At 51.2% G+C, this 27,808-nt stretch overlaps 1 protein-coding gene across 3 annotated transcripts in view; it reads right to left on the reverse strand.

Annotated features, from left to right (window-relative positions):
- Positions 1 to 27,588, reverse strand: part of LOC135921225 (uncharacterized transporter YutK-like) — a 251,210-nt gene extending 223,622 nt beyond the window's left edge. For all 3 annotated transcript variants that reach the window (XM_065455539.1, XM_070529860.1, XM_065455538.1), the window contains exons 1-2: positions 27,141 to 27,588; positions 16,038 to 16,289 (exon numbers count right to left, since the gene is read on the reverse strand). In XM_065455539.1, the coding sequence (XP_065311611.1) occupies positions 16,038 to 16,289; positions 27,141 to 27,565 (677 nt within the window). In that variant the 5' untranslated portion in view covers positions 27,566 to 27,588. The remainder of the gene's footprint in view (positions 1 to 16,037; positions 16,290 to 27,140) is intronic.
- Between the last annotated feature and the right edge of the window lie 220 nt (positions 27,589 to 27,808).

Below are 27,808 nucleotides of genomic sequence, written 5' to 3' on the forward strand. Positions count from 1 at the left end.
GCGCGGAGGGAGTAGGGGGTTACCGCCTGCCGCGAGCACCGTTGTGCGAGGTGGCGAGGTGGCCTCGAGTCGCGTAGGGTTGAGCGAGGTACCGCTAACCGAAATGAGGGGAGGGTTGCAGGTGCCCCAGCCTGCCCAAATCCCGCCTGCAGACGCTCCTGATGAGACGAGCGCACCGGACGCGAGGGCGTTGCTTGGCGAAGCCACGCGACTAATTGAGTCCCTTTCGAGTGCCCTCCGGACTTCCTTGGAGTCGCCAAGGCACTCGCGGCCGTTGGTTAAGCTGGCAGTGCCCACATATCGCGGGTACGCGGATGCGGTTAGTGTCACAGACTTCCTTGACAGTTTGGCGCACTATCAGGCAGCTGTGGGGCTTGATGACCGCGAAATGCTGGCTCGTGTTGTGCCCGTTGCTCTTACAGAGCGAGCAGCACAGTGGTACAGGCTTTCCGGCCACCGCGCAACGACGCTCGAAGATTTCAAGGCGGCTCTCCGCCACGAATTTTTGCCTGTCGACTACTATCGTAGAATGCGGCGCGAGCTCGAGTTGCGGACACAAGCCCCGGACGAATCACTCCTCGAGTATGTGCGAGCGATGGAGGAGCTGTTCCAGATGGCGGAGCCGACGGCCTCCAGCGACGAGAGAGTCGAGAGGGTGATAAGGCAGGCTCACCCAACCTTTGCGGCCTACCTGCGCGGAAGTCGGTTCCGTGATCTGGAGGACATGGCCGCCGAGGCCAAGCGTATACAAGGCGACCTGCTGACCATGCGTGCCTACCGCCCTCCACCGCCCGCAAGCGAGGCGCTAGAGCCGCGCTGTGCATGGACGGGAACTATTTTCCGTTCACGCCAACAGCAATCGCCCGCGCATTCCACCTTTGCGGTGGGCTTTGAAAACCGGCAAGCTTGGGGGATCAGCGAACGCGCCTTGGATCCTCATGCATACGCGCGGAGCGCGGCCAGTGCGGAGCAAAGGCCCAATCCGCCCCCTCAAATACGCCAAGCAATCCGCAGCAGCGCGCGCCCAGCGGAAGACGCATGTCCCGAACGGCCTGAGGGCAGCGCAGCGGGCGAAGGAGGACGACCGGGGCAGAGTGCTTTCAACCGCAGGAATGCGCGCGGCGGAGCCCGCTGTTTTGAGTGCAGTGAGCTGGGCCACATTGCTCGTTACTGCCCCAGACGCACCCTCCAGCAGGGAAACGGGGATGGGGGTCGGGCGTGAACGCACGTCCGACCGAAGTGATTGTCGCTCCCTCCGTGTGTCGTGCGGGCTTTCCCGCGGATGCATTCGCGCCATTCGTCACTGTCACTATTGCTGGTCGCGAATTTGCCGCGCTCCTCGACACAGGGGCCAGTGCGTCTTTGTTTGGCGACGATGTTTTGACCCTCTTGCAGCAGCGCTTTGTTCACTTGCGCGAATGCCGAGCAACTTTTAACCTAGCCAGCGGCTCCGTTCCCGCAGGCGGGGCAGCGAGGCTGTCTGTTCGTTGGGATGGTCGAACGAGGCGCCATCGCTTCATTCATTTGCCTGGCTTGAGTGTTCCCGTGATTCTGGGTCGTGACTTTCTTCGTAAGACCCGTATAGTGGTAGACATTGCGAACGGAGGCTATAGGGTGGGACCGTTGTCCCCTTTGAGGCTTTTCGCTGACCCTGCGGCATGTGTCGCCGCGGAGCGAGTGGCGGGCCCGCACGGCGCGCTAGATAAGGGGGTTGAGCCCTTTCTGGCGCAGTATTCTGCGTGCACTACCGCTCAGATAGACGTGCCTGCGCGAGGTGGCTTGTTCCACCCTTTGATCGCCCGTGCGGTAGGGCTGGAGCTCAAACAAAAATCTGACATGTCCGAAGTTCTGTTCAGCTATGACGACCTGTTCACAGAAGACCCAGGTTGCACTGACCTTGTACGCCACAGGATCGAGACTGGGGATACGCGTCCTTTGAAGTGCAACCCCAGGCCGGTTAGCCTGTCCAAGAGACAGGCTATCGATGGTGTGCTTAACGAGATGCTGGCGACCGGTGTCATCAAGCGTTCCGATAGCCCCTGGGCATCTCCTGTCGTCCTGGTTCCAAAAAAGGATGGTAGTTTCCGCCTTTGCGTTGATTACCGTCGACTGAACGCACTTACCCGTAAAGATGCCTATCCGTTGCCAACCATCGAGTCAATTGTGGGCAGCCTAGGTTCAGCGGAGTATTTCACGACTCTGGACGCTGCTAAGGGCTACTTGCAAGTAGAGGTGGAACCCGAGGACAGAGCAAAGACCGCCTTCACGTGCCATCGTGGGCTGTTTCAATTTGAGCGAATGCCGTTTGGTCTGTGCAACGCCCCAGCCACATTTCAGAGGCTAATGGATCGGGTTCTGGGCAATGCCAAATGGTCCCATGCCATGTGCTACCTCGACGACATCGTGATCTATTCCGAAACGTTTGAGGAGCACATACGTCACGTTGGGGACATACTTGGGAGGATCAGGTCAGCGGGCATGACGCTAAATCCGGCAAAGGCACAAGTGGCGCAAACTCGAGTCCACTTGCTGGGGTTCACCCTAGGAGGAGGCTCCATTGAGCCGAATTCGGAGAAGCTCCGGGCTCTCCTGGATTTTCCCGCCCCCAAAGATGTACGCGGCCTCCGCCGCTTCCTCGGAATGGCCAATTTCTACCGGTCATTTATTCCATCTTGTGCGAAACTCCAGGCACCGCTGACAAAGTTGTTGGGGAAGTCTGTGGAGTGGCGTTGGGAACCGGAGCAGGAGCAGGCATTCCGCGGCTTGTCCCGAGCCATCGCCGAGACAGCTCGCCTCAGATTGCCTGACCTGACCAAGAAATTCGTCGTTCAGACGGACGCGAGCGATTTGGGATTGGGGGCGGTCCTCCTTCAGGAATTCGATGGTGTCCTGCACCCTCTGGCTTTTGCTAGTCGGGCGCTGCTCCCTGCGGAGAAGAACTACTCCGTGACGGAAAAAGAGTGCTTAGCGATTGTGTTTGCACTGAGGAGATTTGACGTCTATTTAGACGGCACGAAGTTCGTCGTGCAGACGGATCACAGCGCGCTCAGCTGGCTCATGAGGCTTCGAGAACCTGCGGGTCGGCTGGCACGTTGGGCACTTCTAATACAGCACTACGACATTTCGGTGCAGTACCGAAAGGGGAGCACGAACGTCGTCGCAGACGCGCTTTCGCGTGCGCCGCTTCCCCACCCGGCTGATGCCGGAGGCGAGCGGCGAAAGACGGAAGCCGCCGACACGCCCGCCTGTGCGAGCGGTGAAGTGGCCGAGGAAGAGAGGGAGACCGTCTTCGGGTCCCCACCTATAGAGGAGACTGCGGTAAAAGAGGTTTTCGGCGTTGTACAGCCGGGCGGTGACGAGAGTTCTCCATCAGTGGGGGAAATAGTTGTAAACGAGCCAAAGGGGAGCGTTGTGAATAGATCGACCGGCACTGGTGGTAACTTAACCGTTCATGACTGTGCCTTTAATGAACACGATGTCACCGCGCATGATGTTCTCGCACGGGTGCAGAAGGAGTTAGCCGCAGAAAGACAGCCGCGTACCACGACACCGGAGAACGAGGCCTTTGCAGTATCTCCAAAAGGAAGTAATGGAACCGGCTCTCACTCTGGAGGGACCGCGATTATTTTCAGCCGAGAAGAGCTCCGAAAGGCCCAGCAGGAGGATTCATTTTGCAAGGAAATTGCTGGTAGAGTAGCGGAAACGGAGCGTCGTAACGTTGCTGGTGTTGCAACGAGCGCAGAAGTACCCGGGCCAGCTTTTATTGCTGGTACTTCCGAAGATTCCTACCTGCTGGACCACGATGGGCTCGTGCTTAGATATATCGCTACCGAGGATGAATCAATTAACCCGTTTAAGGTGGTGATACCGAAAAGTCTGAGGCGCGCACTTTTGTACTACGCTCATGATGAACCGCTGGCTGGACACCTCAGTGGCTCTAAGGTCTTTGCAAGACTCAGCCACACTGTCACCTGGCCCGGTATGAAGCGCGACGTTTTCCGTTATTGCCGGACTTGTCACGTCTGTCAGGCGGTGAAATCTCGCGGTGGCCGTCCGCCGGGTTTAATGAAGCCGATTGACAGTCAGCGGCCTTGGCAGTTTGCTGCCTGCGACTTAATTGGGCCTTTTCCAAAGAGTAAACAGGGCTTTCAGCACCTTTTGGTAGTGGTCGATCACTTTACAAAGTGGGTGGAGCTATTTCCGCTCCGCAAGGTGACGGCTCGGGCAGTGTTGGATAAGCTAATGGAAGTTTTCACACGCTTTGGATTTCCGGAGCGTTTGATTACTGACAATGCGTCTTACTTCACTTCTCGGGTGTTTCGTGAGACGTGTACATCCCTTCAGATCGAGCATCGCCTCACATCGCCCTACCACCCCCAGGCCAACCTCACGGAACGCTTTAATCGTACTGTGAAGTCGATGCTCACGGCCTTTGCCAGGAGCCAGAAGGATTGGGCAGACCACGTGAACGAACTCGCGTTCGCCATTCGGACGGCGCAAAACCGCTCAACAAGTTTCTCCCCCGCTTTCCTCATTTTTGGCCGTGAACTGGCGAATCCGCTAACCATTGTTACGCAGCGCCGAGCAGGGGTTGAGAATGCGCCAGGGGACCTTTCCTCGTACGCAGCGCAGCTTCGCTCCCGGCTTGCTCGCGCTTTCTCTAGAGCAAGGGACAGCTTGGGAGCCGCCCGAGCCCAGCAGAAAGCTCAGTATGACAAGAGTCATCGCGACGTCTGCTTTCAGGTCGGTGACTTGGTGCTTAAACGCAACCACGCTCTTAGTGACGCCAGCAAAGGGTTTTCCGCAGCGTTGGCTCCTAAATGGCTGGGGCCTTACCGAGTGGGGAAACGACTTTCACCACTTGTGTATGAGCTGACGGATCCTCAGACGGGGAGAACCAGGGGCCGCGTTCACATTGCCGACTTGAAAGCCTACCATTGCAGGCCAGTCGAGCCGGCGCCGGAGCCCAGCGATCTCGGGTGTTCCGGGGAACAGGGTACGTCCGGTGTTTCCGACCGCTTTCGGCCGTCGCATCGATACCCCCTCAGGCGACGACCACCATTGTGAATTCGCCCTCGCGTTGCCAGACCTTTCTGGTAAAAGAAACGCGTTACTCTTGCTTTCTGCCTCTGCGAGCGAGTGTTTCTTTCCTCTCGGGATTTCCCGCACAGAGGCCAGCGCGCCACGGTTCCAGCCCGCCCTAACTAGATGTCAAAAAGTTTGCCCGTTTGTTCAGTGCTTGTATTTCTTCTTGCTTGAATAATAGGTTTAGCCTTCCTCGTGTGCATAGCCTTGTTTTCAAAGTGCCCCGCTTCTTACCCCGCATCGCCATTGTACGTAGCTGTAGAGGGGCGCTTGGTGCCCTCATTCTTTTGTTGTCTCGTCTTTGAGACTCGCCGCGTAAGTGTCCGGAAAGCGGGGGCGTGCGACCACGGGAGCGTCAGAGGAGGGGAAGGTTTGAGACATTGGACGCCTCAGACATTGGTGTTGCCTGCGCCCGAATCCGTTGCAAGCCCTAAGGGCACGTGTCGCGGGTGCCTCGTGTGTGCGCGTGCAAAAGGGGACGAAAACCACGTCCAGCTGGCTTTCACCATCGCTGCTACCCCTCTTGCCTCAGACATTGGTGTTGCCTGCGCCCGACTCCGTTGCAAGCCCTAAGGGCACGTGTCGCGGGTGCCTCGTGTGTGCGCGTGCAAAAGGGGACGAAAACCATGTCCAGCTGGCTTCGCGACCCTCCATCCTGTGCCCCCCATCTCTGCTCCTCGTTGTCTTGAAAACGACTGGCGTCAGCATTTACTACTCCTGCTGGCACTGCTGCTGCCGGTGCCCGGAACTGACTTCCCGCTGTCATTCTGTCTCGACAGTCGCCTTCGTCGGTAGCTTCGAGTTGCAGCGCACTCGTGCTCAAGATGGACAAGCCGTCTGCCCTTGTCGCCCCTAGGAGCCGCCGCCGCAGCCGACGCCGGCGCTGGGTGGCACAGCCAGGCGCTCCAGCCACAAGGAAACTCCCTGCTCCAACGACTGTCCCGCCTGCCACAGCTACGGAGACCAGTCCAAAAACACGGAGTGTGGCCACCTGGACGTGCCAGGAGGGTGTATCGGCACCCCTCTGATACGTGCCCATTCGGTGAAGGCATGGCCCGCGCAGCGCAGAGTGGAGAGGTGCCAGCACCCAGTGCCCTATCCTCATTAGGGGCACACGCTGACTCTAACGGACGCAGCCGCGGACGGCGCCCACCTGCCTGGGGTTCTTTAACTTTTTTTTAGTGTTTATTTGCGAGTGTGTGTCTCTGTGCGTGTGTGTTCGTGTAGCAGATATTACATTTATTCTGGGGGTATTCTGGGGCAGTGTGCTGTACAGTTTTTCCTTTGAGTTATATGGTTGTGCGCGATTTTCACTGGGTTTGCTGTACGTGTTAAATATCTATGCTATTAGTGTATCTGCCCTGATTACATTGTTCTCGTTTTCTTTAATATGTGTTTAAGGGCTGGAACGGAGGCAGGACGTTAGCCGTCCTTGCAATATCTAGTGCTGGCTGATACAGGGGACTTTTCCTTTGTGTTACATGCCGCCGGCTTATTTCTCAGATGGTAGGGACATTTAAGGGGAGAGGGATGTGGGAGTTCCTTCGGTCTACCGGGGCGCAGTCGTTGCTGTGCCTAAGGCTCCGGACTTATTCGCCATTGCGAGGAAAACCTCTCCCTCATTCGCCATTGCGAGGAAAACCTCTCCCCTCATTTCCCTGCCCCTCGACCCGCGCGCCGTTTTCCCCGGGCGCCGCGGCCGCGTCCCGCGACGTCATGCTACGCGGCCCTGCGATTGGGTCGTGGGGCGTGACGTAGGGAAGAAGCCCCGACTGGGGACGATCGCGGTGCGCGGGTGAGTCGGGCTGCGACAGGGACAAGCGCCGGTCACGAGAGGCAAGCTGCAAGGTACGTGAACGACCAGCTATTTGTGTCCCCAACGCCCCGGCCTGGGGACGTTCACGTGCTTTGTTAGCTTGCGTAAGTGTGACTTGCTGAGTGGCTTTGCGTTCCGCCCTTGCGGTAGTCGCAGGCGCTCAGTGCGTCACATTTTGCGTGTCCGAACCGTCGCAGACCATTGTCGGTGACGGGAAGCGCTAGGTAGCGTTTGCGAACGCATTTCGGCCCGCGCGCGTAAACCATTGTTCGACGCGGCATGTAACCCGCCTTCCTCGCCATCGGGAACCGCGGGCGCCGAGTGCACTCCGTGTGTTTGGGTGCAGTCTGGTACATGTTGGCCATTGGTGATCAATAAACGCCTTAACTGTCCTGGACGCCGTGTGTTCCTGGGAGAGCGCCCATGCGTACGGCCAGAGCCGGCCAGGTCTTTCGGCTCGGTGCTCGAACCTGCGGTGGGTCTATCGCCGTGCGTCGTCGTGCCGCGTCGTGAGGCTCCACTTCTCGGGGGCCACTTGGCGACGCTGTGCGCGGAGACATACTGTGAGCCCACAATATATATGGTGCAGGCGTTCTGATTGCCAATTGGCTCATTTGCCTCGTTGAACGCCGCAGTTTTTGCCTTTTCTGAACACTTGGGTCGCCCCCAGTCGGTTTATATCGCTTTTATTTTCTACCATGAACCTAGTTTTGCAGAACGCATACATTCTCGTGAAAACTAAAACCGTCACTTTAACTTGGCTTTGCTCCGAAGCAGTTTTCGGGCATGAAAAATAGCTGCGCGTGCACTCTGTCGATACGGTGAGCAAAGCCGAATTTTGAAACATGATATGCTTATTACATTGCTTTTCGCTTTTCGTGCGTCGTCAGAGCGGTGCTTCAGCCGCGATATCAAGAGGCTTTTGTTATCAATGCGATCAGTCGGACTTGAGAGATGGATAAATGTGACGTAGGGAGGAAGGAATAGCTGCAAAGCCGCGAAACCTGCTGTTGGTGCTCCATCCGTACCATTATCAAGGTGATGCGCTCTCCCTTCGGGTGTGCGACAGGTAATGCAATTGCTTTCAATCAGTTTAGTTGAGGGCGCTGCTTTATAATGCGAGTGGGAGCGCAGTCACGTGGTATTTTTCATATTTCGTGAGGTTTGTTTGTCAGTCTAAAGAAATCGCAGGCAATTAGTAGGCCACTGAAAACACAACAGTTAGATGTCATTTGAGGGTGCCTGGGAGTGCCTATAAATGCTTCATTGGCACTTTGATAATTAGGACAGTACCTCTCGAATTAAATGTCAGGAAGGAAAGAATTGCCGGCGGCTACTCCACTGTACTGCAAACAATATGCACTAGGTTTTCTTCGAGTAACGTAACTGCTCTTTTTTTAAGTCTTGGTGCATGATAGTTGCGGCACCCTGTACAATTCACTTAGTAACCGAAATGAAGCCAAGCCGGATTCACTCAAACTTAGAATCAGAAGCAGTCATGTAAAGGAGTGCTTATATTTTAACTCACAGAAAAAGTAAAAAAGAAAAAGAAAAGACAGAGAGAGGTTGCAATTTCGCCGGAAGGTGAGGCAGTATTAGTATTAGCGAAGTAGATGACAGTTACACGAAGGAACGTTACACCACCGAGAGACGCCAGATTCTTGGTGGTGCGATAGGACTCAGGCTGTGAAATTGAGGTCTCCTACCATGAGGTCTTGTAAATGCGCATATAAGGCCGTCACTGCAGTGAACAATTCTCATATAAACACACACACACACACACACACACACATATATATATATATATATATATATATATATATATATATATGCATATATATATGGGGTTCGCAGAGCGGATCGAGCCCCAGCCCCTGACCCCCGCTCCCCCCCCCCCTCGCGGAAAAATGAGAACTTTCCGCTTATGGAGAGATGTACTTCCGTTTCGTCAGGTTGTTCCCGAGTCTTGCAATCACGCTGTTAGATACGGGACCTTTTCCTGAGCCTCCTTCGAGTTCACCGGACCACTTCGAATCACCGTCACACCTAATTAAGGAGCGCAGAAGCACATTTACCACGTGCCCAAGGCGCAGCACGTCCAAACAAGTTCGCGTCCCCCACCTCGTGTGCCGCATGTGGAGCTGTTGTCCCACTGCTTGACTCTTCCTGAAAATGAAACGGGAGCCTAGCACGGTTCTAGGTAACCTGGGTCCCGCGCAAAGCTGCTTTGCTGCTCTGAAAGGTCGCTCGAGAAGGACAGCTGCAAGTCACCGTGAAGCCCTGGGAACCCACATCCCCCTGTTGTGACGGTGCTTGCCAACTCGGAGGGAATGACGGCTGTAATTCACCGTGAAGCCCTGGGAGCAACCCCCCCCCCCCCCCATCCGCCTATTGTGACGGCAGTTGCAGACCAGGGAAGGCACTACCAGAGGCAAGTGGTCCCTCGGACCCTGAAGCCTATGATTTGACCCTCTGAGTCGAATGTGACTACACTCGCACGGGTGCCTACCATTGGCCGAAAATGACGACACCTGAGCGGGCTCGATGACTGGCCGAACAGAACGTGACCTCGAGACATCGAAGGGGTTAAAAGCCAGAGACCGGGAGCAGCAAGCTAGCATTCCTTCATTATTCTCTTTCGGGCTTCTTGCCACGGGCCGCAGCGTCCGAGTTGGTGCTGGCCAGTAATGACTTTATCACTGTTAATTTCTTTGTATCTTTGCTGTAAATAATGTAAATAAGCCTCCAGTTTTCATCTCAAAGTCCTCCTTAACCTCGGCCAACTCGTGCACTCAACGGCAACGCCCAATATCTGGGGGACGGCAGCGGGTTTGTCCTCCAGATCTAACAGCGCTGCTGACACCAAACCTATGCCATTTTCTACTGTGTTCCGGTGCGCCATCATGCTCTGTGATCCGCTTGTGTCTCTCTGCCTCAATTTTCGTGGAGCACTGACTTATACCGACACTTTGGTGCTCTCCTGCACAGCGCACACAATCGTGCGCTGCGCGAAACGAGTTAAACATAACAGCTCGCGCGTGACACCATCTGCTGAAGTGCGCAGCACAGCAAAAAAGTGAAGGGAAGGAAAGGAAAACGAAGGCAGGGCCCATGATGTATGCACCACGCGATCCTCGATGTATAGTATAGGCTAGACGGGGCGAGTGGAGTGAGCGTCTTCCTTGGCAGTGGCGCTCGCCTCCTGAAATCATGGGTACGTGGCACAGAAATGTTTCCATCTCGACTAATAATAAACCAATTTGAAAAATTCTTGCGGCTGAATGCTCCTTATAGGGCATGTAACAACTTCCAGCATATAACCAAATTCGCTATGGGGCCTGGTGAGGAGCGTTTTAAGGTCTAGATTTGTCGATGCATTAGCCCACATATTGGCAAGAAAGCATCTGTAAATCCCTTGCATTGTCCCCTAGTAGCGCTATGTCATCCACATAAACCAGCGCAGGTACCTTCTGTTGCACCCTTTGAGCATTACAGAAGTAGAATCACTCAAAACCTAATCCCATGTTTCTCAGTCATATTTCTATGCCCTTAACAAAAGACGTGAGCAACAATGGAGGCATATAAAATAATTGTAGTCCTCGATGAATTTCCACTAGATCTTTCTATTGCCGCTCTTATCACAGAAATTGTGCTCAGTTGTCCCTTTATATCTGCCTCAGCAGCTCTACAAAATTGTCCTCTACGCCCTCGCTGCCAGCGCTCCTTGGCAGCAGAAGCGCAGCCAGCGACATCTTGTGGCGCCCTGTTAAGCCAGAGCTCGCTAGAAACTTTTTTTTTTTCGGTTGCACAAGTGTTCTTGTAGAAGGAAACGCTAAAGAATAGTGACTCTGCCCTAATTATTATGTTGCTGCGAATGCATTTACGCCCAGAGCAGACAACACGTGTGCAGCCCGTCTTAGCGATATCAGTTTTCTTAAACTTCAATATGTGTACGGAAAGGCCCTAACTCTATTGTTGCATGCTCAAATACCCGCTGGAGATCAGCCGGCTTTCTTTAGGCAGCGTTACTAAGGAGTGCTTATTCATATGCAGAGACAGAGAAACTTGATCACTAATCGATGATAGCGCAATTTAGACAGAGAAAGATAGCAGCCAGTACTAGAGTAGCCGACATCAAGTGGCGCTATACCTATAATTTCACCGTGAGATGATTAGAGGAAAATCTTGTGCCGCTGTCATTCAAGCACCGCGGAAGCGATTGGTAAATCGCATCAATTTTTCCTCGATTTATAACGATGGCTTTTACTAAATGCGCAGTGTTGCTCGTATCGTTTTGTTCTATAGCTCAGCTTTGCTGCGTGCCAGCAAAGAGCAGTTGCAGTTCCAGCAAAGAGCAAAGAGCAGTTTCTTTAGAGCAGTTGAGTGCTTTGCGTTCTCAAATAATTCTTTTAATATTCTGTAATTGCTAATACCAGGCTCTTTCAATATATTTCTTCTGGTCGAAACGCCCGGGTAAAGTTATGGGCAAGTATCACATAGTGCTCGCAGTAGACGCGCCGTGGCGCTGGCGCAGTTAGAAGGGCATCGGAGCGGACGTCGTACACACGCCATAGGCGTTCTGCCGTACGCCGACTATTGCGCAAGGGTCGGCTACCACTTGCGGAGCGTGAACTTTGGCGGTGCAACGTGCAATTTGCCGCTCCTTTTCTGTACATTACTCAAAAACGTAAACACAAACAATTTCAAAATTAATCCAATCTGTTGTTTCGTTTCCAAGTTCCCCTACGTTTGTAACAGAGGCCTAAATATGACATCAAAATGTACGTACATTTGGGGCTACTTCATCCTTAAAAATCGGCAATAGAGTAGCTGCACTTCACACTTCCATGTAGTTACGCGTAAATAGCTTTTTTTATATTTGTAGCTGTCCGCTTTTCAATTTTAGAGCTCTGTACGTCTCTCCCCCTGTGGTGACAGCGATACTTAATGTCAACGACAATGCCTAGTATTTGTTTTGTTGCAGCGTGTCGGTTCGGCTTCAAAGGTGCCGGCCGACAGATATGTTTGTTTTGTTTCCCTACACATGCAGACCTACGACAAAAGCTGGACGGAGCTGTTCCGCCAGCGAGAGACTCTCGGCTTTGCTTTCGTCTGTAAACACATTCGCAAGTGTGAAAAATATTTTGATGACGAACATGGTATTTGTATAGACGTGTGCACAGCAAACGGAAATGTTTCGTTGCAATGTGATCGACCTAAATTGAGAGCAGGCTCCACTCCGAGAATTTTTGAAAGCCTGTCGGGGACTTGTCTAACCAAAGAGAACTGCCGCGTCCAGTGACGCGGTGTCGTCCACTGACACGACAGCTGTTTGCATTCAACGTCTAATAAGTGCCTTTATGGTAGCAACCGTTACGCCCTTATTAGGTAAATAAACTGTCTTGCAAGCGGATGCTTGATCAGACCATAGTTTCAACGGACGGTGGTTGTCAAATATTTTTCCTACCGCGCCAGAACTGATACCTATGTAAAGAAAGTCAGCCAACCAAGGTTTATTCCCTTCTAGCTCTGAGCTTCACCTCGTACTAGCAGTACAAAGTAATTTATCCGCCAATTATATGGCAGCTCAGTCATTATGCCTTTCCGTTAATAAGCACGAGGTCGCGGGTTCCGAAGCCCTTCCTTTGGGAGGTCCCTTATAGCTTTATTTTAGGTCGTTAAATACTATAGAAAGTGAAAGTACGATATTATTTGCGTCCGACAGCAAGACCTTACGTAAGTCACGTATGCGCTGCTTAGAACGAGCCCGCAAACTTTAGGAACTGCTACGACTTGTGCAGAGGTAGCTCAGTAAGTGGGGTACTTGGCTTTAGTTTCTATTTGAACGCCATCTTAAACGGACAGTCATGCTCGAGGAAAGTGGCTGCGAATAACTCCGCATGCGCCATGACTGATTGGGACTTTTTGTACGAGCAATGAGACTTGGAGGAACATGTGCGTCGCATAACGCTACGTTGTATAACTTAAGCCCTAACGCATCGCAATCTCTATTACTTTGCCTTGGGCTACCTTTTCATGTTCAGTCTGCAGATATGCTGAATTAAATGTGTGAGAGGCGTCTTTCCTAGTGAAAGATTTGCGTGATAGCGTAGTCCGACCATCCCAGAGTGGCTCATTGATACCCTTCTGCTTACGCTAGCGCCTCTGGTGGCCCCGACTATCTCTATATGAAACTTTCGAGGAAGTTTCCTGACCAGAAAAAAAAGTATAGAACTGTGCTAATGCATAAACAAGTATTGACGCCTTCTACTGTATGCGTGCCATAGGTATAGGTAATCAAAAGTCGTCGAACGTGGGATGCGGCAGGCTGGAGCCAACGTTTCGATTTCGAACAGAATTTGTACATGAGCATATTCATAAAGAAACATCTGCTTATTTACGTGCTCCAAAAAACGTTGCGCTTACCGATGGACACGGTCCAGCAGAAAGTTCAAGAATGTGCGCGGCGTTTTCCGGCCAGGGGGAGGATGCTCCCAGCCTTGCGTAATTTGTAATATGATCCGCCACCCGCCGAGGACGGCACATTACGAGCGGTCCTGCTTTGAGTATTCCTGACGGTGCCCGTAAAGTCGTTCCTCCTTGTGTTACAGTTTTATGACGTCGCATAAACGGGGTGATATGTCGATCAAGATAGCATGCCGATGCAGACAACTGTCGAGCTTGAGGTGAAGAGTAACAATCGCTTTATTTGACGCTTGCGCCTTTATATCAGCCTCCCGGCTGATAGGCTTGCACAGCATGGTTGCCAACCTTGAGGACCCTGGGTTGCCAAGCCCGATAAATCTTTCTCCCTCTAACAACAGCAACCAAACAAGCAACATAAAACAGTTCTGATTGAATTAAGCAATTTGCTGAAAGTGATTTTCATGTGCGAGGCGAGTGGGCTGTTTTCTTAACCGGGTGCTCCGGCGAAGCCCAGCGTCACCCAGTGCGACATTCGAGTTTGCCAGAGGACTTTGCTGCCCTGCCGCACGGATCCCTTGAGGTATGTGGACAGCAGGGATTGGATCTTCACACATGTTGCTCCAGTTGCCTTGCGACTCCTGTGGTGCCACGGGGTGTGGAAGAGAAGCACAGATGTCAGCACTGTCTTCCGTCAGGAATGGTTTGCAGTGACGGTTGGAACTCTTCGTTTGTTTGGAGCAGACGTTGCCGATTGCGACGAAGCTTACCCCGGTCTTCCCTACGGGCCATGTACGAGCGAGGGGCGATGGCTTTTTCTATGACGGCCTTCGTGTTTCACCCGGTCTTGTCCAGCAGCCTAAAGGTATCATGTTCGCCCAACTCTTGAAGTGGACGCCTCTGAGGGTGGGCTTGCGTGGGCTTTTGGAACTCAGGTGCCCTATGGTCTGCGAAGTCAGCTAGCCTTCCTCTCAACCTCCTGCCCATGAGAAGCTGGCACGGAGCTTTTCCGCCTTTGAGTAGTGCTGTCCTGTAATTGAGAAGCCCGAACCAAAAGTCTTCATTCGCATTTGTCCCCTTCTTGAGGAGACGTTTTACTACGTTCACTCCTTTCTCTACCAGTCTGTTTGAGCGTGGAAAACTGGGGCTTGAAAAGACGTAGGTAAATTAACACTGCCTTGCAAAAGCCTGAAATTCCTGCGATGAAAACTGTGGTCCACCGTCCGTACATACTTCAAGTGTAATGCCGAGGCGTGCTAATATCATGGCCAGCTTTTCTGTTACACAGTGGCTGGTAGTCTGAGGAAGCGGCTCTACTTCGGGGTAGTTAGAATAGGCATCGTAGACTGCAAGGTAGTTCTTTCCAGCATGCTCGGACAAGTCCACGCCGACCCTAGCCCATGGTAATACGGGACAATTTCTTTTCATCAACGGTTCACTTGGCTGCCTGTAAGCAAAACGGCGGCAGATTGGGCACCTGCAAGCTTGTTATAGGTGGTTTGTTTGCTTTAACATGATATATATAAGGATATAAATCAGTCCACGTCAAGAATTTGACGAAGGCCCTTTGTCGAAACGTTGGCTCTAGCATCCTGCTTCCCTTGTTCGAGCATTGCTGCTCATTTCATCCACCCATCTTCCTTTGAACACCTGTCTTGCAAGATCTAGGTGACCTTTCCATGGACAGTAACACTCACCATGCGTAGTAATTCGTATATGAAATAGGTATTTCCATTTGTAATGTCCCGAAAAGCGTATATTGATATAAATTACATGTCGAGCGAGGTTAATTATTGCATTAGAATGCGGACAACGAAATCGAAAACAAATGTTCGATGGAAGCTTGGTGGTTCGAAGCAATAAGGATGATATTTAGACAAATTCGTCTACAGCCCATGTATCATTCCATGTCGGAAGAAGCGCATGCAATACTGACGGGCACATAGACACCAGGGCCAGACTTCCTCTCAGTGTTCTTCGTAATAAACGTTTTGGCGCCACCGTGCACTAACTCGGTAGCCATGCAGATAAGAAATCGCGAGATGCTGGGTTTCGAGCGCAGCAGGAACTACAGAAAGGAGGGGAAGGCCATGAGGTCGGGCCAGCGGCACCACTTGCTGACGAGTCCGCTCCTACAAGGACAATACGTCTATATGTAAAAAGAACATCTTTGTTGGAAAATGAAAATGAAGGGGCGCTTTTTCACACCTGTGAGTAAAAAGGCTGTGCGTCTCCTTTGAACAGACACGAAATATATGGACCGCGTTATGCGCAACGAGAACACTGCATAAATATTTCTCCGAAACCCTGTTGTATTTTTCTATCAAGCGTGTTCCTGCTCTGTACGCGGAAGAACGCCTGCGTTGGCATAATATGGGGCGGACGGTGTAGTCATTGAAGCGATACCTGGCAGTATGGCGCCAAGCGAGTATGCATACAATGATTTGGTTGCGGTGAAAGCACAGGACACTTAAATGCCACAAAGTGTTCCGAAGGACACTGATTTGTTTGTTAAAATACTGTCCCGCATGTAAAAAACTTGCCTAATTCACTACGTTGCGCAAACGTAGTGTGGTTCGTACAGACTAGTAAAGCGGTTGCCCCAAAAAATGATTTGTGTGTTTCCCGCGTACAGGAGTACACATAATTGGCATCCCTTTAAAAACTCAGGGTCTCTTTTATGAATGCTACCAATGCGAAGCATTCTACTCACGCAAATGCAATCTGAAGATGGTCAAGCTTCTCCCTGAAATCAGGGTAGCCATCCAGAATGTCGGACAACACGTCACTGAGGAAAGGTAACACAGTCAGGAGGACACCCACAATGAGGACGAGGTTGCGCATAGCACACCAGTCCTGCAAGCCGATCACTGCAGACCGGTAGGCGCAGAAAGCCAGGTACGTGTAGAACGCCATGGACCATGCTATCTTGGTCACCAGCCACCACTTGAAGCGGCCCGGCCTTCTGCGAGAATCCGGGAGGAGTTGATCGACACCTCGTGGGTGGAGGAACAAAAAAATAAATAAAATAATTGAGAACTTCTGTGGTCCTCGAAAGAATCTCAGGATTTATCATAAACCATGAACATCATTGTTTAGTTGCGATCTTTCATGTGAAAAACGTTTGCGTTTTCCACGCAATGTGTGAGTCAATTACAATGCAACGCATTCGCTCGCAATGACGGATGTGAATAACGTCACGTACCCGGCCATGTCCAAGGTCGTCGTCTGAATTCTTTTTTCATCCGTGTGTTGAAATAGCCACACCACTCCGCAACATGTCCAGCACGACTGAACCGCCGTTTCGGAAGAAGTCCGGTGGGAGCTGGCCCAAAGTACGGTTGCACTTGAGAAATATGGACATTATCAACTGGTGCTGAACCACGTGACGAAGCTGGCTACAAGGGCGCAATCTCGCCTTTTACGGCATTTAGCCTAAGTCTTCAAGTTAGTACCCGCTGCCGTCCAGTTACACGGCATCTCACGATGAATTGCCGACAATTGACGCCACAAGGTGCGTGAAGAAAGAGTGTTTAGACACTAGGTGCCGGCGCTAAAGATAAAACTGCAACAGATGTTAGGAAGAACGGTTTCACGCCGTAGCACTATCATTTTTGAAAGGCAGCATTGTTATTCACTTACTTGGAACATTGCGCTTAAGGGAAGCGGACGAGAAAGAAGGATGGTAGGAATCACGTTTACTATGTATCATCACGATGCTGCTTAGCCCATGAGTTCAAAAGGCAGGAAAGTGAGTATACCAGGATCACACAATAGGAGTGATGTCGGAGAGACGCAATCGCCAACTTCCCTCTATAATTTACTCTAAAAATCTAGGATGAGATTTCCCTTGGCGCTCACATCAAAGTTACCCAATCCCAAGCACTGCAGGAAAGGAGCGATGGCTTCTGCCATCATGGCGCAAACAGGGGTGCTGCACATGCATTCTGCATGCAGTTAAACTCATATATTGGAAGAACCTTGCATGCGAATACGAAATTACCGCCGCAGGACTCCCTGCGGCGGTAATTTGTCGATTCTCCCACTTTCATACCATTTGAATTTGATAATAACGTCCAAAACATATTCCCAGAGAGAAATCCTTCGAGAATTTTTGGAGTAATGCACTTCACACCGATTTTGATCAAAGCGAACAATTTCTCAATGCAGCCCCGTATGAACCAACCGTCTTGCCAAAGTAAGCTTACGTCAAATGTCACTCATAATATCGAGAGAATACAGTTTTCCAGTAACGGTCAGCCGATCGGCCAAACTGTTGTTCTGTGAACTGTAATGCACTGTTCACCTAAGCGAGAAGGAGTAGCTGGAATAAGTCACGATGGTAACCACCGCTACACACAATGCAATAAAAAAAACTTAAAATTTCATTCCATTGGAAGGAAAACGTGCAGGTGTAACACAAATGTGCTAGACATAGCAGCGGTCAAGGGTGGTGTTAGGGCGAGGAATCCACCAAGCCCACCGACTACTACGTGAGATTGTAGAAAATGAAGGAAAAAAGGGTTTATTCAGCTTAGTTTTCGTTTTCCCTCCTTTTCATGCTTTGCTCAGATTTCTAGGCAATGGTGGGGTGAGTGCCTTTTGTGAAGCCCTTCAACAGTCGGTGTCCACGCTGCGTTGAAGTGTGGATAGGAGGGGTGGTGGTTTCAGACTTGGCGAAGGTCAGTTAATGCCTTTGTGGTGATGAGACGTAACAAACACATCCGCCGCCAAAGAATTCGACCTGAGGGTGACCAGATGTCAGATTGCCCGAAGCGTCGATGATCAGTCGAGGCCTGGGGGATCGCTGTAGAAGTGATGGCTGCTGTGACATGGCCGTTCGCTTCGTTGTATCCTCCTCCCTGGGAATGCACAGTGTTACGGTTGACGTGTAACACCCCGGGCAAAAAGGACGCTCAAAGACCATGCCTAATCAAAACGGAGGATGGATTCCTAATTTGCTATGGTTGTCTCGAGTGGGTGCTGGTTTGGCAGGCGCCCCGCAGTCAGGCCCCTTTGTGTGTGCGACCAAAGGGTGCAACCTTTCCGCGAACTGTCCAACTCGAGAGGAGAACGCTTTCCGCGAACCAAACAGGTCCCTCGGGTTGCCTGGGTTGCCTGAGACGTCGCCCTGGGAAAGTGGGAGCAGCCGCCAAGCACCGAACGCACTCAGTGCATGTCACGTGATGTTGACGTGGCAAGACCTCACTTACGATATTAGTGAGCCTATTTAAGGGGCCCAGCAATGTACTTTTTCAATTCATTCATTCTCTTGTTCTTGCCCTTCACCAACCATTGAATAAATAGTGCAAATTTCGCACTAAAAATCGTCTCGTCCTTGCCTGGTCGCCATGATCTACTGGACGCCTGCAGCCCGCCGATAACGCCACGCTACCCAATAGTAACTTTGGTCGAGGTTCGAGAAACGGCGTCGCAACAACAGGCACACACACACTCGTCGGCGTGCCCGAGCGACGGGCCTACCGGACGCTATAATCCCCGTATCGCTTTGCAATGTTTTACCCCTCTCTGTATGTTCCTGTTTTCTAGTCTGGTCAGCTCTCGACAAGACAGAAATTAGGTGCCTGACTTGATAACATCACTAGCGCTACATACAAAACGCGTTCCTAAAAGCAAGAACTTTGATCTCGTTGCCCCAGCCCAGCTCGTCTGCATTCTGATTCCGGCCAAAGGCGACTATCTCATTCGTCTTTAGTTTTTTTCCGAGATTTGCTTCAGGCATGCATGAGAGCCGTGGTCGCTCTCGACCATGAATTTACGGACTTTCATGTCGTTTCCTATCTGCTCAATTGCCCATTCCATGCTAAAACATTCTTTCTCCGACGTGGTAAAAGCCTCTTGTCGCGGTGTCAGTTTTCGACTGAGGTACATCACAGGATACGCTTCACGGCTTTCGTTAATTTGGGCAAGGACGGCATCTGGACTATGGTTGCAGGCGCCACACCAGAGAGTGCATTCTCTGCAGAAGTCTGGCGAGACAAGTACAGGCTGTGAAGACAAAGCTTCCTTCTCGAGCAATCCACATTTTCCGAATAAGCTCCGCTAATGTTCAACTTTCGTGCGACTGACTCGCATTTTCTTTCTCTTGTCCACAAAGGATCCGCACTAATGAAAGAACCATAATATGCTCCGTAACTGACGCACGTGAAATTTAACGAAGATTGGAGCTTAATTATAATTTCTACCACGCACGCACTAAGCGATACTAAAATGCTTCTGTCTGATGAATACACGTGCGAGGCACGCACCAACGTTTTGCTTCTTTGTGTCTGAGCATGACATTCCTCAAAGGGACATACTAACACTTTCTAAATCGTGCGGTTAACAGCGGCTCCTCTAAATAACGCGTTTTCTGCCAAAGAAAAAAATCTCGCAACCACTTATGAAAAGTGAACTGCTACTCAAGCGTGCCTTGCAGGTTTCTAACAAATAACCAAGACTAGGCAAGGTCGATCCAAATAGGTCGCGAAGCTTCGGGCGAAAAGCGGTTCAGTACAGATTGTCACCGCCATCAGCATGGGGGGTTATGGGAGCAGCGATTGAAGCGCAACTCTGTTTGGAGGGAAGAAACATTGGGAAACAAAAACGCGTTTTTTAATTCAAACGAGACACAGTTAGATTCATTCAACGAAAATAAAATTCCTAGTCAATTTTATATATTCGTGATGAGTTAAGAAAATATGTTTCAGTGTATTATTATTATTAAATGGATTTCTTTTCAGTGCCAATCGCTACAGGGGGTGTTGACGCCACTATCGCTCGCAGTGCAAGGGCGCTATTCTGGACATTCCGCCATTTTCTTCGGTGCGTGACGTAGGCGCGACGCAAACAAAATGGCGCTGGTGGCCCAGTTTTGCTTACGTAACGTGACGCCAACTTGACGTTTCGCCTAAGAAACTGAAATGAAGGCACTGAAAGTAGCGTTATCGGTAAAGCAAAACAGTTTTCCTCCGCAGTAAAAATAAAGCAGCTATCTCAAAGCGTATGATTGTTCCGTCGAAAACGCTTCGCGCTTCCGTCGTCTGCTGCATACAAGCCGTCGTCTGCTTCAATAGCTAGGATGCGTGTCCCCGGAAAATGCAATGAGTCATCGCATGTTGGCGCCAACGCGCTTGTTTTCTTGCTTGAGACAACATACGCGACCTACCAGTGGTGATGCGCGCACGTTCTAGGCCACGTTATCGCTATTTCGTGAAACGCAAGTGATTCAGCCCGACTCGGCTGGCTGAGAAACGGCCGAATATCACCGATAGCGTTGCGGGCGCCAGAGATAACCACTAGCGCGACGCACGCGCCGGCGCTGCCATCTCTTGTTCATTTCGCTGGTTACTCGCACCGCGGGAGGAAACTTCAAGGCGCCGCCTTGCGTACATTTATTTTTATAAATTAGAAAGAGGCCGTTGTCATAACGTCTGATTGTGCGAAAAGGCATTAATCTTGATTACACTACAAATGCAGCAGTGAAAAGTGGACAACATTGCTGAAAGTTTGCTATATTCAACCAATATTATTTCTTATAAACGCGTTCTTTTAAAAAACGATGGCCCCAAACACAAATGCCAACACCACCCGAGAGCGATGCAAATACTATGAGCACGCGTTATGAACAAAAGATTTTCGTGGCGCCAAACGACGGGGAAAATGTGGCGATACGCATTCCTCTCGGCTACCATTGCATATGGCTGCTCATTAGCATAATTCGCGCGGCTCGTCGCAGCAAGAATTATGGCGGAAAATCTCAGCAATAGCGGCCCAGTGCAACGTCACGCATCGTCAAAATGACGATTACGAAACAGCCCTTCCTGTGACGCTCCTCACGAGATATTCCTTCAGCCAATCAGCAAGATGGCATGGCGCATATCTTGAATCGCCACCACATATTCGCGCAATTGCAGATGCATTGCACTGGCTTCTGCACGCTACCGCTCACATTCTTTTTGAAGCACTAACATCACAATATATCTGCCAATGACCAAAAAAATGTATTAGTCCATAAAATTTGCAGCTCCACGTCACGTTTCGTCATCTTGATGAAAACGCAAAATTGCATTTTGCAATACTTCCGCTTCCCGGCACAAATTTCAAAACACGTGACCTTTCGACAGCCAATCAGAGAGTAAACATGGCGGATAATGGCGGCCGTGCAGACGCCATGCGTGTCCAGAATAGCGCCCCAATGCACGTCTTGAAATGGACAGAAAGGCGCACTCGTATCACCTGTTGAAATACGCCCCCCTCACAATTTGTGCTTTCTTGCTTGTCGAAGTTTGTCTGAATTTGGTGACGCGGGTAGCCTCCCTGCTTCTTAATCTGTTCATTCAAAAGTAGTCAGTTACGACCGCCAGATAATTGTGTAGTTGTTTTCGTGCGACTGCGCTGGCCGACGGACTTGGCATCCGACAATAGGACCAGCACTCTACACCTAAAGCATTCGTCGGCCTCCGAAGAAAGTATGCTCTGCGCAGGGATGCGATTTCGACAACCGTACAGTGATGAGCAGCCTTGTCTAGAGCGCGGCGACGGTGCTCTGCGGAGTAAGTCAGCGCCACCTATCGTTACGCTCTGGGTTTGAGCTATGCGTCTCGTGCGCATGCGCGGCCAAATTAAAGCGGTGCCTGCTCGTGGGTTCTCGGCCTCAGTGCTTGCGCTTCAGTCCGTCAGGGCCCGCGCTGAATGATATGTAACAGCGGCCGGAAAACCAACGCGTTTCGCGCGAATCACGGGGCGGCTAGGCAAGCAAGTGCAAGTGATATCGGGTGATCGCGCGTTTCTGAAGCACGTCCAATTGATATCGGGTGATCGCGCGTTTCAGGCGCAGATTAGGCTAAGAGTGCAAGAATTGGGCCTATATGGTTGTTTGGTGTCTATTTTCGTCTTGTCCGTATACTGTAATATAGGGTTTGAGCGTTACCACCACGCACCATGCGTTGCAGGCGTATTGTGTGATGGCATGCCGTCGCGATGTGTTATCAGCTAGCTACAAGTGACACTGCATTTGGCATCCATACAGATCTGAGAATTTCAAACACGGCGGCATGGCGACGCCCTCGCCGCCGTCGCAGCGTCACAATTGCAGGCAGCGCGTCCCTGGCGGCACGAAACGAACTCGGAAGGCGTTGGCTGGACAAGGAAGCGATGAGCATGCATGCCTCTGTTTCTGCCGCGCCTGCGCGCGCGACGCATAACTCCAACCCAGAGCGCAACGTTAGGTGGCGCTGACTTGCTCCACAGAGCATCGTCGGCGCGCTCTAGACAAGGCTGCTCACCACTGTACGGCTGGCCTTTTCCTGCATCGCTTTTCACGCTGAAAGCTCGAAACGCCCATCAAGTCGAATGGCGGGGCAATTGAATATATAGCTCCAAAGGAAGAACAACAAAACAAATTTCGCGCCTTCGAAAACAAAATGACGTCACTTCTGCTTTTAACGGACATGGCGTCACGTTATTTTTTTCTTCCGCCGGAAGTGTTCCCACCACATACAGATGGCGCTAAGCCCCATGAACCGGCGATGGACCGCCATATTTTGAACGTATGGGCTCCTATGGAAGCTTCGCTACCAGGTATATTTACCTTGGACTAGATGGTGCAAGCGTATGTAAAGAAAAAAAATGAAGACTATCTGCTTAAAAATAAAGAAACGTCATATAAAAAAACTTTACGCGCGCGAAAACCGTCTCCTGAAATCGCACTGGAGGCGGGCGCTGTTTATAAGTTCCTGTCAAACTTGTCAACCCTAGAATACAAAGGGCACGTATGTCATTCCTTTCGCGACAGAGCCCTGACACCTTTCGTACTCTCCAACTGCTTTTCTGGCATTGCTCTCAGAATGCCCTACCTGATATGACTACGTTGCTTCGTCTGACCGCGCGTTCACCCATGTCAGACAGACTAGAGCTCGAAACTAACTAAACAAGTGGGAAAGTAATTGCCCCCTGGCTTTTTTCCTTCTCCGCGCCGAACGTCACTTTCTTTTCAACCTCGTCTGACGACTCGGACGAGCTGACTCGAAACATGCCAACCGGCAAATGCGCCTTTCTAAATCTTTTTTTGCATTCCCCACAGATTTCAGTGGCTTTTGACTTACTCCGCCGCATTGTCTTCCCTGCCGCAATGCTGAATTTAGACACCTCTTTCTCTTGGCACTGATTTTGGTGTTCCGTTCCGAACGCCTTTTCTTTTGCGTTTCACTGGTGGCTCCTCAGCCTGACCAACTTCCTGAATTACTGTCGGGGAAATCAGGAAGATTTCCTCCTCCGGTTCAACTATGCCTCCCGAGCTAGCTGCTTCCTCCTCTTTCTTCACACGGAGATCTTCATGGTACTTCAGCGCCCGACTCTCTTACTGAATTTCGCGAAGAAAAATCAGAAAAATTTCCTCCTCCGGCTGAACTACGTCTCCCGAGGCAGCTACTTCAATCTCCTCCGCTGCACCTGGTTCGGCGTCGCAACACAGCACCTGCTCCTCTTTCTGATTTCCGAGTTCCTTCTCTATCAAAACTATGCCTCCCGAGCTAGCGGTTTCATCTTCTTTCTTTGTACTGTGTTCCGTGTCGTAACACAGCGCCTGGTCATTTTTCTGAATTTCTGTCGAGGAAATCGGAAGGATTTCCTCCTCCGGTTTAACTACGCCTCCCGAGTTAGCTACTTCATCGTATTTCTTTACACTGTGTTTCGCGTCCTAGCACAGCGCCAAACCTTCCTGAATTTCGGTCGAGGAGAGTGGTTCCTCCCGAAATTCTTCTGCGGAGAGCCTGTACTTAGCGAGCAAACCCGCCTTCACTAAACTGTGCTAGCCACCCTCCGTGGTGCACAAATGGACTACGTCCTGCGGCACTTCTCCCGGCATCAGCTCAAACAACCGCTCCGGTCATGTGTCCAGATCGCCTCTCTCAACTCCGTGCAATATTGATCAGGTAGAGACCGATGTCATCGCCTGTTTCGTATGGTTGAAGGAAGCTCGTCATTTCCACACTTTGCGTTTGTGGTGGCGCCGTATCCGCCCTGCGCGTTGATCGCGCTATCTCGTCTTATCTTATTTTCGCGAGCTCACTTTCATGCTGCTTCTGCTTGTCTTCCTCCTCGCCTTTGATCTCTTCGGCTCTTTCTATCCTCTCATGCTCCTTCACTTCCTCACTTTCTCTCTTCTCGCGCTTCTTCTCTGTCTACCTTTATTTCCTCTTGCGTTCCTTTTCATTCTTTTCGCGGCATCTCTTTCCCAGGGCTCTGTGAGCTGCTCGTCCTCATCAAAAGCTACTTCATAAGTGGCCGTACGAATTTCGGGCTTCCTCAACGTATGGTTAATCGCCATACTAAGCTCTGCTGCTAAAAGCAACAGCTCCTCTTTCTCTAACAGTGATACCCGCGTATTTTTAGAACTGACTACAACTTCCCTTGTATCTCCCGCACACCCGGTGGCGGTCAATCACAGCTAATTGCCCGATAGCAGCCTGTTCTTACCATCCTACAACACGTAGTCACTCAAGCACTCACACAACTTTGAGACTGCGAAGGTCGTTCCATCCGGAGCCACGTTCCCAGGCCCGCCGATCTCAGATGGTGGAACTGCCTTCTGCTGCTCTTCCTTACAGTTTCCTCCAGTCGTCCAAGACTCCACGCTGTTACTACGACGGTTGTGTCTCCCTCAGCCACGAAGAGGAGGTCTGCTGATCCCACATCTGCAGAAGTGACTCTTCCGTCGTAGTTTCCCTCGATCTTCGAAGTTCATGTCTCCCGGAGCCACGTACACAGGTCCGCCGATCCCAGATCGTGAGGACTGCCTTCTTGATCTCTTCCTTCCAGATTCCTCGAGTCATCCAAGACTCTACGCCGTTACGGCGACAGTTGTGCCTCCCTGAACCAAGAAGAGGAGGTTTGCTGATCCCGGATCCGCAGAAGTCACCCTTCCATCCGTAGTTTCCCTCGACATTGCGAATTTTGTGTCTCCCGGAGCGACGTACACAGGTCCACCGATCTCAAATCGTGAGGGCTGCCTTCCATAGCTCACCGCTGTCAACCAGTTGTTGTGGTTCGGGTGGCGTTCAGGGCATGGAATCCACCAAGCACATCGACTACTACGTGAGGTTGTACAAAATAAGGGAAAACGGTTTATTTATCTTAGTTTCACGGCTCCAGTTACGGAAGTCCACTTCATGCAGGAGCAAGATAAACGTCCAAGTTCACATCTGGACCCTGTGTTCCCCTCTCGAATAGTCAGCGCTTTTAATACTGCCATCTTCCCTAGGCGAGTCGACTAGGGAATCTGAAGGCTGTCCGGCAGCAAATCATAATCGCTGACTACGTTGCTGTACCACGCCCATGCTTGCAATACCCGCAGTAACTCCGCGGTTTGTAATCAGTGCAAGGAAAGCGACCGGCGACACCCAGTTCGGCGTCGTTGTCCCCCTCCTTTTCATCTTTTGCTCAGGCTTCTAGGTAATGATGAGGTGAGCGCTTTTCGTGGTACCCTTCAACAGTCGGCGTCCACGCTGCGTTGATGTCTGGATAGGATGGGTGATGGTTTGACTCGTCGCAAACGTCTGATTAACTGCGCCTTTCAGTTCATCACCATGGTTCACTCCTTTTCATAATTTGCTCAGATTTCTAGGTAATGCTGGGGTGAGCGCCTTTTGTGAAGCCCTTCAACAGTCGGTGTCCACGCTGCGTTGAAGTGTGGGCAGGAGGGGTGGTAGTTTGGCGTGTGGCAAATGTCAATTAGTGCTCTGTGGTGTTGAGACGTAACAAACACCTCCACCGCCAAGAGATTGGACCTCAGGGTGACCAGATGTAAGGTTGCCCGAAGCGTTGATGTTCAGTCGAGGCCTGGGGGATCACTTTAGAAGGGATGGCTGATGTGACACCACAGCTCGAGGGCCCAGCCCTCGCTTCGTTGTGTCCACCTCCCTGGGAATGCACAGTGTTACGGTCGGCATGTAACACCACAGGTCAAAAAGATGCTCAAAGACCATGCCTAATCTAAATGAAGGATAGATTCCTAATTTGCTATGGTTGTCTCGAGTGGTTGCCGGTCTGGCAGGCGCCCCGCTTGCCAGACCGGCCCTTCAACAGTCGGTTTCCATGCCGCGTTGACGTCTGAATAGGAGGGGTCGTGATTTGACACGCGGCAAACATCAATTAGCGAATTTGTGGTGCTGAGGTGTTACAACATAGTAAGAAAGTGTTGTCAGAATTTACTGTCTTCGAAGCCTATAAATTCTATTTTTAAGTCTGAGAATTAAAATAGCCTGATTGCATTAGCTGTGTTCATGAAGCCATGGACCTGATTGATCGAGTTACAAACACCCTTTAGCATGGAGCAAGAACTATGCTCTGCAGTGAGTTGTGCTCTGTCATCTAGTAAAGAGAAACAGGAATTATAGTTTCGGAGCGGGATGGCAGAAAGCCTTGATGCGTGGTGAACTGGTGTCTAGGGGAATCAGTGAACTTTTACTCCAATTTTCATTTAAGTGGAGCACTCGTCGGACAACGAGGCGCAGTTTATACGTACTTGGCGTCACTTGTGTCTGCTCGCAATGTAACGCCAGGGCAACCTCAACGTGTAACAGTGATATCTGAGTCGCTATGTTAAATTTAAAGCTAGATCATCACTGAGCTGCTACGTTCAGTCCTTGTGAGTAAGGTAGCTTCTCGAGTTCTTCAGATCATATCTGGGATCTGTAACGAAAAACGATGCATCCATGCTGTAGCAAGCTAGCGCTGCGGCAAACGCAGAATTTTAGTACATTTGCTCCACCTATTGTACGGTTAGAGCGGTCGCAAATTTCGTGGGAGCGCTCACTCTTCCTTCGACGGCAGGCAAACGAGTTCATCGATGATGTACGGCAGGTGGCCCGACTGCTGCGTTTGTCGTGCGCTGGTGGCGTCGGACCAGGACGGCAAGCCGAGGAGTAGGGAGGTGCAGGTAGGGAGCGTTCCCCCTGGTGTAGGCGGCAACAGCACGTAGCGCTGTTGAGCCGCCACCAAGTCATCAAGTATGGACGACGGGGAAGGAGGCTGCGCGGCCGCTGTCCAGCCCTCGGTGACGCTGGTGTCGGCTGCTGCACAAGACGGCGTCGCAGACTCGGCTGCTCTGGCGGTAACTTCCTTCGATGCGTCATCGGCAGGAGGAGGTGGTGGCGTTGCGGATTCCAATTTCGCAAGGTTCTTCTTTTTGGGCTTTGAAGCCTTGCGGCTGACTTTGCGGGAAGTGTGCATTATTCTCATATCGTGCGTTGTCCTCTTGCGGAGTGGCATACACCCACTGTTGTTGTTGCTGCCTTTCATATATGGCACATACCCACGAAGCTGGATTCGCAAAAGGTTACCGCGGAAACAACACAAAGTGGAAATTTCCGACCATCTTGATGAAAAATAATGCCACTATTAAAAAAAGAGCGTAATCACGGAAACAGGAACGCACACCTCCATGGCCATGCGGACAGCCCGAACTGTCACAAGCTTTACGCG

The sequence above is a fragment of the Dermacentor albipictus genome, unplaced genomic scaffold, assembly GCF_038994185.2.
Source record: "Dermacentor albipictus isolate Rhodes 1998 colony unplaced genomic scaffold, USDA_Dalb.pri_finalv2 scaffold_34, whole genome shotgun sequence".
Classification (NCBI taxonomy): Eukaryota; Metazoa; Arthropoda; class Arachnida; order Ixodida; family Ixodidae; genus Dermacentor; species Dermacentor albipictus.